The 15,766-nt window shown below is 50.5% G+C and overlaps 2 protein-coding genes across 5 annotated transcripts; one reads left to right on the forward strand and one right to left on the reverse strand.

The window, feature by feature from the left end:
* Positions 1-14: 14 nt before the first annotated feature.
* On the reverse strand, positions 15-3,413 carry LOC114875564 (transcription factor sox-2-like). 2 transcript variants are annotated; one of them, XM_029185970.2, is made up of 4 exons: positions 2,873-3,413; positions 918-1,095; positions 756-843; positions 15-663 (listed from the first exon to the last, which is right to left on the reverse strand). In XM_029185970.2, exons 1-4 carry the CDS (start codon positions 2,994-2,996, stop codon positions 28-30), a joined length of 1,026 nt encoding a protein of 341 aa, XP_029041803.1. In that variant the 5' UTR covers positions 2,997-3,413; the 3' UTR covers positions 15-27. The 2 variants fall into 2 exon arrangements, with proteins under 2 accessions (XP_029041803.1, XP_029041804.1); XM_029185971.2 differs by lacking the exon at positions 2,873-3,413 and adding an exon at positions 2,388-2,413.
* A 301-nt stretch (positions 3,414-3,714) lies between these two features.
* LOC114875568 (transcription factor SOX-9-like) lies at positions 3,715-13,214 on the forward strand. 3 transcript variants are annotated; one of them, XM_029185976.2, is made up of 6 exons: positions 3,717-5,501; positions 5,567-7,153; positions 9,035-9,181; positions 11,233-11,566; positions 11,708-12,051; positions 12,129-13,214. In XM_029185976.2, exons 2-6 carry the CDS (start codon positions 6,921-6,923, stop codon positions 12,394-12,396), a joined length of 1,326 nt encoding a protein of 441 aa, XP_029041809.1. In that variant the 5' UTR covers positions 3,717-5,501; positions 5,567-6,920; the 3' UTR covers positions 12,397-13,214. The 3 variants fall into 3 exon arrangements, with proteins under 3 accessions (XP_029041810.1, XP_029041812.1, XP_029041809.1); XM_029185977.2 differs by having other exon boundaries at positions 3,715-7,153; positions 11,720-12,051; XM_029185979.2 differs by having other exon boundaries at positions 3,715-7,153; positions 9,053-9,181.
* The last annotated feature ends 2,552 nt before the right edge of the window (positions 13,215-15,766 follow it).

Here is a 15,766-nt window from a genome sequence, read left to right on the forward strand (position 1 = left end):
TTGCGAAAAGAAAGAAAGGAGAAAATTCTACCTAGGTCCCATGTAGTAGGGCGGTTGGGCCATGGACGCGGAAATGTACGGATAAAATGAATGGCTCGATACCGGTTGCGTTTGATAATCGTTCTCCTCGTGCACGGTGTACCCTTCTGTACACGGGGCTGAGTAATATTGGCTGTGTAGACAGGCGTATGGTTTCGTCGGGTTCGTAACATCGGCCGCGTATTTCAAGCTGTCCGGGTACTTTGGCAAATCGTAAGCTTTCGCCTGCAGTTCCGAGTATTTCGGAATCGGCTCGTGATACTTTGGTACGGTGGACACGTCGTGGTATTTCACGGTCTCGTAACACTTCGACTCGACGTAGCTTTTGGCCACGCTCGCCTCGTATCTCGTACCGTCGTACGGTTTGTCCGTCGGATGATCCATCGGGTACTTGGCCGAGTCGTTCGGCCAGGAAGACCTGGAGAGATCGTAGGTGGTTTTGGTGTCGTGGTAACTCGGTCTGTCGTACGTTTTCATGCCGGTTTCCGGTGGATAGAGACGAGGGTACGTGCAGTCGGACGAGTTGGCAGAGTCGAGCGAAGTGGCCGAAGACGAAAGTGTAGTCCGATGCATCACGATGCCCATTTGCTCTTCCGGTTTCGGTTTCCGTCGCCGCGGTTGATACTGCAATTGTCGGAGTATCGTTTTAATGTCGTACCTGTCTAACAGTCGAAGCGTAGGAATGTAATACCTCAAAGTATCTAGACGACAGTCACCTTGTAATGCGGATGCTGTTTTTTGTGCGCGTTCCTCAGTCTCTCAGCTTCCTCGATGAACGGTTGCTTCTCACCGTCGCTCAGAATTCTGTTAGATCGACGCCGGTTAGTTTCCAATGCGACGGCTTATCGTAGTCGAACGATAAGAAATTTTACAAGTACCTCCACAATTTTCCAAGCGTCTTGGATAACTCGGCATTGTGAAGCTGAGGGTATTGATCAGCCAACCTGCGTCTCGCCGCTTGGGCCCAAACCATGAACGCGTTCATCGGACGTTTCACGTGAGCGCTCCTTCGTCCTCCGGCGCGAGAAGTGACCGGAAGCAAGGTCCAGTCGTAACCTGACAATTGAACAGACATTTAGGATCTTTTCGAAGCGTTATCCGTCTTCTCTCCTCTGCGTCGCGCGTAGACAAACCGTACAGACTCGAAGCGTTAGCCAGAGATATGAAAGAGAGGAAACGGTAACAAGCAGTCCGGGTGCATACACTGTCACCGGATGTGTCGCGTAGCCTATCTCGCCACGGAATTAGATCGTAAAGGAACGGTGTAGATAAGACGCGACACCTGTATCCCCGTAAAGTCGGTCGCGTTCGAAAAAGGTTTACACGTAAAACGCGTGCCCTTTCTCTGTCTCTCGAATCATTCTACTCTTCGATCGAAGATAGAATGGGGGAAAGAAAGTCGAAAAAAGGTTAAAGGGAAGAAGGGTTCACGTGGCGAAGTGTCATCAGAAACATGTAGGAAACAGGGAGACTGTAAGTTTCGTAGGTTCAGCTAATTACCATAGAGACACGGTTCACCGAAGCGGTCTCTCTGTCGGCTCTTTTAACGTCCGTTCGAGGTCCTCCGCGAACGCCTTCTTCGATACCGAAAGCAGAATATTTTCCATGGAAACGCGGAAAGGGCTTGCACCCTAGAAAGCGACGGAAATAGAAAAAATTTCGCGCGAAAAATGACTTGGGGACAAGTGAGTTCTGCTCCTCCTAGACGAGTCATTTAATCGCGCGTTGATGAAACAGGGTGGAAGCCGGTTTGATGAAGAAATTTCGTACCTTTGCGAAACGCGAACGATACCAACTGAGAAGGAGATTAAGAAAGAGAGAAGGAGAAAGCGAGAAAGCGCAGTTGACAATAAGGGGTTGTAGCCCGCTGAATGAACCGGTGTGTTTCGGCGCGTTGCGTTCGTCAATGCCGATCTGTCGTCGACTCTTGCTACATTAACTTCCGTACAAATCTGCTCGTTAGCATCACGATAGTCTCGTTAACGAAAGAAGCTCGTTGAACGCATCGACAGCTTCAGTGGTCGATGAGTGACGGGAACGGTTGCTTGGTCGCCACGCGAATTCATCGATCCCGTTTCACCGTGAAATCGCATTCGCGTCGCCTGTTTAGCATCTACCAACAGGGCGAAATCGATGGACCAAGGGAAGCAGTCTGTTCGATTCGATTTTTTCTTTAACGCGGTACAAGGAAGAAATTTTCGAGGGGATGATTTACGAGAGAAAGAAAATAAAATATCAAAGGTTCGTCTTTCGAAACGTTCAGAGGACCTAAGTAAGTACGCGAAATTTCAACGAGACGCAGCCTCGTAAATCATGCCGAGCTCCCGTTACTTCTTCTCGGTCCCCACCTTTCGCCATATTCCCGTGGCTACGGTCGCGCGAGCCGATGTCTCGGATTTAATTTCGTACTAACATAATTAGCGTCGGTGGCAAACGTTCAGCGGTTTCGCTCTGTTCGCAGCACCTGCCACTCGAATCTTCCTCGAAATCGTCTTTCCGCGGTCCTACATTCCGCCTTCCCCTCCGTTCGGCTGGGGTATCGCGGGGATAAATCTACGAAGCCAGCCACCGAAGCCGACTTTCGGCGCCAATTAAAGTGTCCTTCTTGGACGCGTGATTCGAGCAATCGAGAGAACCGAGAAAACCGAGATAGGAAATCCTTTACGCTCTTTATCTTTGCCCTTTCATCGCTTCGCTTCGATGCGTTGCTCTCTCTTCTCCCCTTTATCTGCGATAGAGATTCGTAAATGCAACGTGCAGAAGTGCAGGCAAACAGCACGATTTAACGAATCTTACGAAACGGAGAGACAGAGAGAGAGAAAGTTTAGCAAACCTTGAAGTAGTTTGCCCACTGCGTCGTCCAGCGAGTTGCTGGAACCGCTGCATTGCTCGCCGTTCGATGGTCCAGCCTCCGTTTCCGTCGCCGACGGTATACCGTTAGCGTGACGAGTTTCCATCTCGATTGATGATCCTTTGGTTGATCACTGATCGTTGATCGCGCACATTCACCAGCCGACCATCAAGGTTCCTTATCGTGCGCGCGGGTTTGAGAGGATTCTCAAGCGACTGTTACCGAAATGTAAACCCGCACTACACGGTTAACGATTCGAACGATTCGCGAGGAAAAAGATAGAATGGTATTCGATCTCGATCTCGCCGCTAGACTTGGTCCACCTTCGAAGACGAAGACACGGCCGCGCGCGGAAACTCCGATGGCTGACTGACTAGAAGAGACACGGGGACGCGGATCGGTGGAGTCTGCGGTGGTTCGTTCGGAGAACAAGCAGGCAGGTTGGTCCACGAAAGAGGCAGAAACGGCGAGCACGCGTCTGGCACACGCACCGAACGTTGGATGGTAGATCGCGGAGGCGGTTCCGTGGACCACCTCTGCGTTTGGTGGGGGGTATCTAGGATCTTGTCCCTTTTCCGTTCTTATTCTCGTCTTGGCTCGATCTACCGGGTATCCTTGGCACCTTTGTCCTTTTTCGTGGTCGGCGATCGCTTCGTTTTCCTAAACGCGATAAAGATTCGGATGATCGAACACACTGGTTTCCCTGGAAATCCAAGTTTCCAAATTCTTTCAGGTTTTTCATCGCGATACCGGGAGGAAAAGGGTAAGAAGAGAGGCAAACGGTGCCGAAGAAATAGTGCAACAAGGATGAAGAGGAGGAGAAAGAGACGGTGGAGGCAGTGCTCCTTTTTATGTCTACGTCGCGCGACTGCACACGAATCACGGGGTTGACAGTCTCCGTCTTTCTGTCGAGCCTAATTATACAACGAATTTAATGAATGAGTGAGCTAGCAAATACAGTGGCCCATACATGAGCATATATAAACCACGGTCAATGCCGTGTGGCGGCTTTTGTGAGAGATCAAAGGAGGCATCTTGCTCGCACTTTACGGGATTAACGTGCTGGTAGCGCGTAAACGCGTACTCGGCCTCTCGGAAACGCTCGAGACACTTGGACGGATTACGGATCGCTACGTTTTTATCACAGCCCCGACGCGAGTCTATCGCGAAGGGAAATGCGCTCGCTGTCCAACGAGCGTACCCCTTTTTCCATCGCGTGCAACAACCTTGAGAGCGCGTAAACCCCTGCGCGAACCCTTTTAACTTTCCTTCTCCTTCGCCTCGCCTCGCTCACGGTTCGGAATATTTTTTTTCCAACATTGTTGCATCGATCGTTCCTCGATCCGTTGTTTCCCGCACACGCGGCCGGCATTACGCGCTGCAACCGAATCGCGATTCAAATTTAGCCGACCGCGAACAATAATATTGATTTCAGCAAGCCGGAATTTTGCTCTTCCTGGGATAAACATCCCGGAGCGCACGTGGCGTCAATATGTGCCTTCGTTCTCGGTATACGCGAACGAGAATTGGTTTCAGGGCCGCTCACGCTCGGGAAACGCACGCTCCCGGGTCGCCTACGCTCTTCAACTTCCGCGAACAAGGACTCTACCGTATCCTTTTTCTCGGGAAACTAAACAAACCGGTGCATACGAACGATCGTAGGACTTCCTTTGGAGAGTTTCTACATAAAATAAGAAGGACAGATATGTAGGTATACTTGTGTATGTACGTGGAGGCAGAAGAGATCGAGCAGCGTGACAGATACGAAATAATGATTTCACCAATTCCCGGGGGTCCTGCGTCGGATCTCTGTCGGACACTTGAAAGGATACTTGCTGGTCAGGAGGGATCGTGGATACGAACGGACGGGTAAGGGTTACCTAAGGAAAGAGGAAGAGGACAGGGGGGGAAAGAGAGAAGATAGCCGTGGAGAGGCATCGAGTACTGGACACACGTAGCCCCCCGGGTGGCGAGCACCGCAATTCTCGGACCCCCAACGGTGATACCAGCTAGACTACATTGTGCACTGTCATCGAGCCGGCACGATGTCATCGCGTACCGCATGCGCTAGCTGCGGACACGCTGCGTATCGCGCGTCGCATTCGGAGTTCTCTTCTCGAGGATACCGAGGAACCGGCTGTCAAACAAACAAACTCGATCTTCGTACTCTACGCTTGAGTCGATTCGACTGCAACGTTCCTCGAGTGCAAAAGACCACCTCCGTCCACTTCGGGATCCCGTGGACGAGTGCAACCATCGAGGCGTTCGGACTTGGTGCGTCGCCAGGAAAATTGCACGCTCCTCCTTGTGACGTTGTTATTGCTAGCGACTGACCGACCAATCGCCGGTCCTGCGTGGGTGGAAGGAAGAGAAGGCGAGCCAGGACAAAGAGGGATAGACGGATAGGAGGAGAGAGAGAGAACGGGCGAGGAAGAGGGAGCGAGAGAGAAGGAGAAAAGAAAGGAGAGATAGGTGGAGCGAGAAGAAACCCGATTGGTCTTACTTCAGGAGGATACGTCGCGTAGCCATAGAGACTCCCGTCGACGAGGAGAAACGACTTTGGAATAAATGATAGCACGGGGAAGGGATCCCTGGAGGGGTACTGATAATCGTAGGTAGAAGAGAAATCAAACGAACTCGATCGTTGCTCTGATTTTGTCATTTGCTCTTTTACAGAAGAACCGGAAGAAGGAGAAATTTTCAACAACTCAGAGGAGATTTCATTTCGACCTTGATTCTAAGTTGGATCCAGAGAAAGGGTGTTTGTCATCCATTCGATTCCGCGAATTCGCGTCTGAATTTCTGCCGAATTTCGCGGGCGTTCGTAAGAAGCGCGTTGAATTTCCTCGGATCGAGAGTGGAGGAGCGAGTAGCACCCAAGCGTCCGCAAGCGTAGAGTACATCGGTAAAAGTCCCTTTCCCCTCGTATCTCGTAGCATCGACGGTGGGCACGATCGCGAAGCAACAAGTGTTACCAGCTCTTCGGCATCGCCCCGCCCCCAACTAGCAGCCGCTGTGTCGGAGCAATCGGTGGAAACTGCCCTGAGGCGATGCAACCACCTCACTCGAGCGCCGATCGCGCAAGCAACTAGAAATCCTCGTCCGACACTGGCTCCTCTCGTGCGCCTCCAGCATTCTCGACTTTGCTGGAAAAACGAACGAGAACGCGATGTTTTCGGTGATCTTGTGCAGCCAAAACGCGAGCTTTCGCCAGTGATTTCTTGCTTTCCCTCGCATACTCGATCGTCGAAGTGACAGCAATCGATTCTCCGTGATAGATCTTTGTCGAACGCGTTTTCAAAAGTTTTTGTATCTCGCGCGATAGATCATCGTCGATTGTGCGCTACTCCAGTGAGTATTCCGCGAAAAACTCCAAACGAGGACTTTGAGAAGAAAGTGAAATAACCGTGAGGGAAAGTGGTAACCGAAGGTGGTTCGTTCGATCGAAAATTCATCAAGTTTCGAGGTGATCGACGAAGAAAGGGATCCAAGTATCCGTTGCCCGTTTATTCGCCTGTTCTGGAACGTCGATGGTGCCGTGGAGAGTGGCCGATAGTGGAAGCGAAGGAAAAGAGAGCAAAACGGGTCGATGCACAAAGAGGAGCGCAGATTAGAATTGCCGTAGCCGTTGAGTCACGACGAAGAAAAAGAATTTGCGCGAAGATAGAGACCAAGACCTCAACGCGTTCCCGACGGATCAACACGATGCTCCTCTCGTTCGTTGCGTTTCCCGCGCGCCGTAATCGAGTGCAAAATTAATTAAACGTGACAAACGTGCGCGTCGATAACAGTGAATATCGGCGAGGGAAGACGAGACAAGAAACGGAGAAACGAGCGGAAAATCGCGGACGCGGTTCGAGCTGGGCCGCGCGAAACGGAAGTGACGTTCTATCGCGATAAAATGGTCATTTCAATTAGTCGATGAACCGTTCTTCGGTAACGTGCGCGTCCTCCGAATCGATAAATCCGTCGATTCCTTCGTCCCCTATCGTTCCCGTTATTTTTCTCCTGACCAGAACGAAAGCGAAAGATGAACGACGTCATGGGAGAGGCATCCGGTTCGATTTCGTCGAGCAACGGTAGCGACGGTAACTGCGGTGCCGGCTCCAGCAACGGTAACACCAGCAACAATAATAACAACAACAATAACGGTAACAACGTGAAAGCATCGACGATCGGCGCTAACGGAGGCGAGAGGATCAGCGCAGCGGTCACCAAAGTTCTTCAGGGATACGACTGGACTCTGGTACCTGTTGCTACCAAGTGAGTTTCCCGTTCAATATTTCTCACACGTTTAATTCGTGTTTCCTTCGCGGCAGCTGAAAGGGACACATTTTCGCGTTTGCGTAGCCACGATATTAGCAGGAATTCGCGCGAGAAAGTTGCGCCCAGGATGTTTTAGGTGCGATGAGAAAGATGGGAAAAGAGGGAAGAAAAAAGGTAAAGGAAGAAGGAGCAGAGAGAGCGAGGCAAGTGGAGAAGGGAAGAAGAGAAGAAGAAGGGTATAAGCTTTAAAAATACGTAACGCTAACTTAATTATGACGCACTCGTTTCCTCGGCTTGGGAAACGACGACTCGTGGAAAAATGTCCTCGGTTGCCAATTAACGCAAATTAGCTAATTAATGTCCGATCTGGTGGGCTGTCTTCCTCTCTATTTCTGTCGATGGATCGGCATTCGTGAGAAGCAGAGAAGATCGCAAAGGACGAGCGATACGAGAGGAACTGAGGTTTTTTTTCGTTCGCCTATCGAAGAAGGGGACGAATTAATGGCCGTCCCGTTGCGCCATGCCGACGATCGTTACGATTCGATAAAATCGAATCACGCGCTCCAAGAACGTGACGCAATCCTTTCCGATGGCGCAGCGACGATTTACCATTCGTTCGAGAATATCAATAGCAATATCGATACGCGGAAGCCTCGTGGAAACTCGAACGAACGTGTACGAACGGCTTGGCGAGAATTTCCCGATCGCGGCTCGTTCGGGAACGTGGAAAACGGTTGGAGCGTGCGTCGCAATGCGGCGCGGCTTATCGCCCGCTAACCCTCAATTATACGGGGTTATCTCGGGGTAGCTAAAGGGTACGATGTTTATTTCCGACGGATACGGGCCGATAAAATCGACTAGTTTTAATTCCCATGAAATCCATGAGAATACACCCTGACCGTTGCGCATTTCCCGGACTGTTTATCCAACGGTAAGTCCACGTCGCACGATTTCTTTTATCGAGACCGAGGGAGCAACTGGTTGCGGTGGTTCCTCGTGATTGCAACGATGATGTTGGGAAATAATGAGACGGATGCGTAGCTGCCACGCCTACGCCGTGTCTGTTCGACCGTCTAAACGAGGTGTAAAGACTGAAAGATTTTTTGCGTATCTAGGTAAACCGCGCGTACCGCAGTGACTCGCGACTGCCGTGAAAACCCTTGTTAGTGAGCCCGCGCTAATTACCAACGGCTCCTCACCGGTTGGGTTTACACACGGATTTAACGCCCCTCTTATTTCAAAGAGGCCGAAATACGTGCGAGCCTGTTTTTCTCGAATTCTTGGCCGCTTTTATTCGACGTCGTTTCGGAACGGTTCGTCACGGAGCAGAGTTAGGCTTCTTAGCTAGCTCGGTGGTTACCAGCTCGGTTCACCGTGCCACGAGGTCCTCGAGCGAGGATCGATTAATCCCAGAAAGAAAACATCACGAGGAAGAGGAGTAGGAGGGTGGAGGCTTGTACGGCAATCACGTCAGTCACGTCGATTCCCGACTGGACGTGGCAACGGTTTTATGAAGTCATCTTCTAAGAAAGAAAGGGATACGTCCATTCCTGCTCGTCACCCGTTGGCAGCGGCAGTGTTATTTTAAGGTCGATTTTAAGCGTGCCGCGTTCGCCCGGATGACCCAGGGGTAGCTATACGCGCGGCTACAAAACTACGCGAACGCATCCGAGTATCTGGTTATTTTCTTCTGCAAGTCACTCGATCTCTCGTGTCCAATCCTTTCCCGGATTCTCGATCCAGCCTCGCCTTTCGTTCCTTTCGCTGCTGCACCCTTTCGAAATCGTACGCTTCCGTCGTCATCGTCGTCGACGGCGGCTTCGCATGCGTTCGAAACGAACAATCGTTTCCAATGAAGATAATGTCCTCGAATTGCAGGGGTTCCGGCGACAAAAGAGCGGCGCACGTGAAAAGGCCGATGAACGCGTTTATGGTGTGGGCCCAGGCTGCCAGACGAATACTCGCCGACCAATATCCTCAACTTCACAACGCGGAGCTGTCCAAGACTTTAGGGAAACTTTGGCGGTGAGTGGTTGCAATGTATATTTGTCTACCTTTCTTGAGATTTTTCCGAACAACTTCGTCTCCAGCTGGGACGATCCACGCGACCACTTGTTTGCCCGGTCTATTTTTACATGCGATTTCGCGAGTAGTCTTTTTTACACGACATAACACACGTACACAAATATACGCCAAGTGCGCGTGTAAGCACGGAAATCGAACACGTTTTAACCACGTGGCGCCGAGACTGCACGTGGTACGACCGACCTCGGTTGACAACCGCGCAGCCTTTATTTCTCGACGTTGGCTGTCACTGGTGAAAATCGTTTGGTCGTTCATTTAGAGATCCTTGGCGGAAACGCTTCGTACGATTCGATCGGTCGACGAACGCGTTGCGGTGCTTTCACAGAGACGAGTACGTATTCGAGATATTCGCGTACGCGACGTCTGAGGACGGATATTCCGTTTCTCGATCGAGACTCTAACGAGGTGCCCCGGTGGGTGCCGTGAGCGAGGATCACAGAACGCCGCCCCGACCGGCACCCCCGCGGTGAATCATTTTACGATACCGCTCGATCGCGATTCCGATCAACGATAGCCTCGCGCGATTATCATTTGACGTCAAAATAGAGCTGACTCGCGAAGCCTAACTTTCGTTCCTTTTCTAAACCGTGTTTTCCGTCTATTTCTCGTTAGAACAAGCCACGTCGGCGCTCGTGTTCGATTTTTAAAGCGGTAATTATTTAGCACCTTTCGAAATGGACCCTCGGGGATATTAGCACGGGCTACCGAAAGTAAAGAAAGCGTTTCCCGTTGGGGCGCGTGACGTTGCCTCTACTAGAAACGGAGCGGCGCTGCTTCGTTTCTTTTCGTGTTCTCTCGAACAATCGCGTGAAAGGGAAAGAAATTCTCTCGGATCATTTGCGAGAAAAAAGTAATCGTGAGTCGTAGATATCGGCGTCGATATCTCCGAGGAACCAGGTGTATGTGAGCTTGGGAAATAAATCTTGTCCTCTTTCTTCCGGCTCGAAAGGTATCGCACGTTCGGATATTAGACGCGATGTTTGTCGACGAAACGAAAACGAAAGATATATCCCCGGTTCATCGTTGGCGCGTGCTAACAGCTGCCGGCCGGTTCCCCGCTTCGGATAAAGGGCCTCCCCGAGGATCACAATAAACGCCTTGTCCTCGTCAGGTGAATTTTTCCGAACCTGCCCGTCCCTTGGTCGTCTCGCGTCGCCTCCTCTTACCCCGTCTCGTCCCCTGCGTGCAAATAACGCTCGTGACGAACAGGTAAATGCGCGTTATCCGACGGAAGCAGAAAGACGCGCAACGTCCTCCCCCCGATAAAACGAGCGGTAGACTTTGCGTGGTCGCGACGCCTTACCGCCTGCCCTCGAGTAAATTAGCTGACCCTGCGTTGCATCTGGCGAAGAAAAAGAGAGAGGCTGACATGGTCCGCTATCGTCGACGTCGTCGTCGAACCCTACCGTCCGAAAAAACTTTCAGGCGCAAAGTCCATTGACCAGATGGGCTGTCTTTCCTCTCTCCTTTTCTTCGACTCGTTCTCACCGTCACTGTCGCCTTCGAGGTTGCTCCGTTACGTTTCGTTTCGTTTCGTTTCGGAGTTGAGGTGACGCGACGTTTTAGCCAGGCGAAAAAGGAAAACGGCGCGAAACGATAAGGGACCAGAGACGGAGAATAGAATTATTACCGGAATCGTGGAGAAGCGATCTCGCGGCCAACACCGGAAAAGCTTATCGGTCCCGGGATTTTACGAGCCCAGTGGGAACATAAACACGAGGAATTAAAGGCTAACAGGGGACGGGAGGCGCATGTACATATACCGAGTCGAAGGAGAGAACCGCTCCGACGTGACGCGGCGAACGAGCTGCGCCCTTAAGACTCTTTACGCGGCGAGAAACACTAACCAGACCTCCCGACTTGCACTCGTCGAGTGTATCGCCGCAGATATGTACGTCGATGGAAATGTTCTCGTTTCACGCGGTCGCGTGTGAATACCTCCGGATCGATCCCCATTTTTTAATCCGTTCGTTCGCAATCCGCATTCGTAGATTGCTGTCGGACAACGACAAGAAACCGTTCATCGAGGAGGCGGATCGTCTTCGCGTGATCCACAAGCGCGAGCATCCGGATTATAAGTATCAGCCCCGACGGCGGAATCAGAATCGAACGGCGGGCAGGGAGAGTTCGCCGTCGAGGAATCAAAGCAACGCGAGCTTCAACGTATCCAGGTCGTTGAAGCAGGAGGACGCGAGTCCGAGGGGCGCGCAAGGGCCTAATTCGCCTCAAAGCGGGATCAGCCTGTCCCCTCCGACCACTCCGAATCACGGACTTTCACCGCCGACTCCTCCCACCACTCCCCGTGGTCAACACTACGCGAATCAGGTAATTGTCCGTCGACCAATCTCGCCGCTGCCTGTGCTCGATCGTTTTTCCGACAACTTTCGGCCGGATGCGAGATTGTGCGAGGAACGCGTTTGTCGGTCGGTTCACCATCGCGAAGCGACGCGATTTCTTTGCGTCCAGGCCGCCCATCAGCCGCAACAACAGAACAACAACGTCTACCAACAACAGCAACAGGATCTCGCGATCGCATCATCCAGCGAGTCTCCGCATCAGCATCATCAGCAACAGCAGCAACAGCAATCAAACGTCGATTTTCGGTACATAGATGTCGGCGAGGGGCTACCGATCGAAGAGGGTCAATTGAACGGGCTCGGATCTCTAGGCGGGGTCGGTCTAAATATTTCGTTGAACCCTCAGGAATGCGAGGTCGAGAGCAGCGAGCTGGACCAGTACCTCCGACCTCAAGTGCCATCGATGCACGTGCCTCCTTCGGCGAGCACCGCGTCTCAGTGGATTTTCAACAGGTAATTCGATGCTCGAGAAGCAAGTTTGAATATAATAAAATTCGACTTTTCAGTAAAAAGACTGCTGCTTTTCGCAGATATGACGAGGAAATCGAGAGGCCGAACAAACGACATTGCTCGGAGCAGACGATCGCCGAGGCTTCTTGGGAAGACAGACCGCCACAGGAGATAGTCCGTTACCACGAACTGCAACCACCCCTTCCTCCCATGCAATACATATCCTCTTCTCACAATCCTCACTACTCACACGCGACCACGCAGATGAGCCATCCCCACGTGTCTCCATCGTACGCGCAGTACCAACGTTACGTACCTGGTATCGAGAGTTGGCCTCACTACATGTAGGAACGAGAAGACAAAGTTTAATGCAGCGTACGTTTCACAGCTCGTTTTCAAACGAACGGTGATTGAAACGATATCGATAGCTCGATCATTCGATGCTTGGAGAACGAGCGACGGATAGGTTCGTGGCGCGTACGGCGCAGCTCACAGACACTCACGATTCTTACTCCATGACATCATTCCATGACAGCTGGCCATTCCAAAGCGCAGAATTTCAAGTTAAACAAACCGAGACCGCTCGATACCACCGTGTCTCGCGCCGATCCGAACGTCTAATAAAGTATGCATAAGACAGCAATTATAAACTGGACGTTGGAGAGCGGTTGGTTCGTCGGACGAAACGGGCGTACTGAACGCTCTTGAAATAAATTCGCGATGCGAGACGTTCTCCGCTTTCTTCGAGGTTTCTTCTTCGAATCTGTTAGAAGGAATACGGTGGTAAGCGGTATAGCGATCATTTCTTCCCTCGAAGCTTGTGATCTAACTTGGCTATTTCTATTATTACCATTATTCCTTTATTCGACAATTATTATTATTTTATTATCTATTATTATTATTATTACTATTGTTGACGAAAGGAGAGCAAAGAGGCGAGCGTACAGCAAGCAACGAATCGACGGCCATCGAAGCACGCCAAGCGTCGTCGCCTGAAATTATTCCTCGTTACAATCCGACGCTCGTGCCTTTGTACTTAGATATTTATTGCGCCGCCTGTAACGTGTAGATCGCCGCGTTCACGCGACACCGTTCCGATGCTAATTTAACGACACCGTTTATTGTATACTAAGATTTATAGGAATAAACGAAGCGTTTCCAAATGACACCCAACTTTCTTCTCGCCCTCTTCGTTGCGTCCTCGCGAAGATTTCGGTCGTCGGATCGCCGCCGGAGCGTCGCGCCGTCGGACGATCAAGCAACGGTAAGTATTCCTTTTTGTTTTTTTCGATTTTGTGTGCGTTTACGAACGATTTAATTAAGCGAGAAAAACGCGGACTGGCGTTTAAATATTTAACGGCGAACCAGCAAGCAGAAGGACCGCGACCGGTCGAACGGACGAATGGACCGTTCCAAGTTTCCGAGAGCAAACACTCTTATCGGGACGCTCGTCCAACGAGGAACGTGGGAATATGTCGCGACTTTTATGCCACTTATCCGCGTCTCGAGATTAAACCTCGTCGAGGACTCCGGCTGTTCCTGTTCTCGCGCTGGATCGCGCGTGTGCAACAAGCCTCTTAGAAACCTTCGATCTCGACGATTTCCTAAAATTTCGAGCCGAGAATTGGAACAATCCTTTCGACACGCGCGACCGACACGAAAAGTATAGCCTTCCGGATAGAAATAACCGATGCCGTCATCGTGCGTCGTATTTTCATCGTCGACAGTGGTTTCGTTTCGACTTAGGAAAAAAAGAAAAAAAAAACGAACGAATGGGAAAGGAAAAAGTTGACGAGAGTCAGCGTTTCGTCGCGAGAACCTATCGTTCCTGCCACAGCTGTATTTCTTTTTCAGCGACTCGACGTCGATCGAGAGATCTCGATGGAACGCGTTTCGTTTCGATTCCGAGCCAGACTCGTAGGGTAGAACCACACATTTTTGACGAAAAAAAAATAAAAATGATTCCGTGAAACGGCTAGATTTTTGACCCCGGAAACGATCGAGCTTCTCGTCGACTTTTGCTCTACAATAGATTTCATTGAGAAAAGAAGGGCGCATCTTTATCTGACCGGCCCGTTTCAGGGCGATACACCTATTATCGCGGTCGATTTCCAACATCCTTCCGCGAACCATTCCGAGAAGAAAAAAATGTCGACATCTCCTTGAGTGGTCCGGATACGAATTCACGGACAAAGCAGCATTCAGTTATAAATTATCGGGCCTCGCGATATAATTAATTTCCTCTCCGCTCCGTATCCTCGCGTTAATCACCGGCACGCTTTTAATCTTGGAATTCATAAATATATAGGTCTCGGAGCGAATTCTCGCAAAAGCAGGAAGCAATCTCGTGACCTTTCTCATTTTTTCTCTCTTTCGATGGTTCGTTGATCCGTCGGGAAAATAGTTGAAAATCGTAGTTCTTCTTACATTTCTTTCTGTGTACGATGTAAATATTTGGCTGGGGAACGGGGTGAGTAGATAGGATCGATAAATTTCGACAGTTCAAGCATTATTCGGTGCGGGGGAATGCCGCGCGCGACACGGGTTACAAAGGGTCGTAAATCCTTACGCAGCTGCCCTGATTCTACTATTATCGCCCGGTTATATCTTCCTCCGCTATCCATTCATCGGAATCTCGACGCGAGCCACGCGAGACTCGAATCGCTGTCCTCCTCCAAAATATCTATCGAGCACCGTGTTTTCTTGCTGCTGTTACAGACTCTGCTCGTACCGACTTCTTTTACGTTCTAAGAATAAAATAGATCTTCGGGTCGTGCCAGCGAATCGGGCAGGCTAAATCATTATCGGAATTCCGAGAAATCTAGCCCGCTTCCAATTAGCGGACCGATTAGCCTCCGTTTAATTTGCTTGCCCCTTATCTCTTAAACATGCAGCAATCGAGGGAAATCGATTCTCCTCCGGTTTGTCGGAGAACAGGGGTCGGCGACGAGAAATCTAATCGATTGGTACACACGGAGCGCGGAGCTAGCCACGTGTGAATTTCACCAAGGCTGCATACCCATACACGAGGTACGTAGAATTCGTTCAGAAACACCGGTGTCCGCGATTCAATAAGAAATCAAACATCCGTGGGATTTTATCGTTGCGTTACCATGGTAATTATGCGACAGATATCGATAAACACCTCGTGGTTGATAGTTTTATATCCAACTCCTATCTGTATCGAAGGTAGTTTGCCGTAAGTCGCGACGTACGAATGCACCATCGACGACTTAAATCTCCGGATTTATTTATTCCAGAATTAAATATATATTTCAATTAATAAATGTCTTATCAAGAGGACATAATGTGCACGAAGGCGTTCCTAACATCTTTCGAAATTTGTAACATCTGTTTGTCTACCATTTTGAAATTTTGTAACTAAGGATTGGTGTATGAAATGTGTGCATGGAACGCCTATGAATTCGGCCCCTGGAACTGCTCCTGGTAATAGGATAATAGAATACGCAAGGAGATGGCGCCATTCCATGGGTGGCATGGTGGGAGAACTTACGAATCTGAACCGGCTCCTGGTAATAGGATAGCAGAACGTGCAAGGAGGTTGCGCTCATTGGTCGCGGAGTTCCCCGCCCAGTCAGCGCAACGGACAGAGGGAGTGGCGTAGTGGGGGAAGTTACGGCTCCGCAACTTGCTTCTAGTAATGGGATAGCAAAACATGGAAGGAGGTCAACCGGCCTATACGTGTAAGTTATATATG

Source organism: Osmia bicornis, chromosome 10, assembly GCF_907164935.1.
Source record: "Osmia bicornis bicornis chromosome 10, iOsmBic2.1, whole genome shotgun sequence".
NCBI lineage: Eukaryota > Metazoa > Arthropoda > Insecta > Hymenoptera > Megachilidae > Osmia > Osmia bicornis.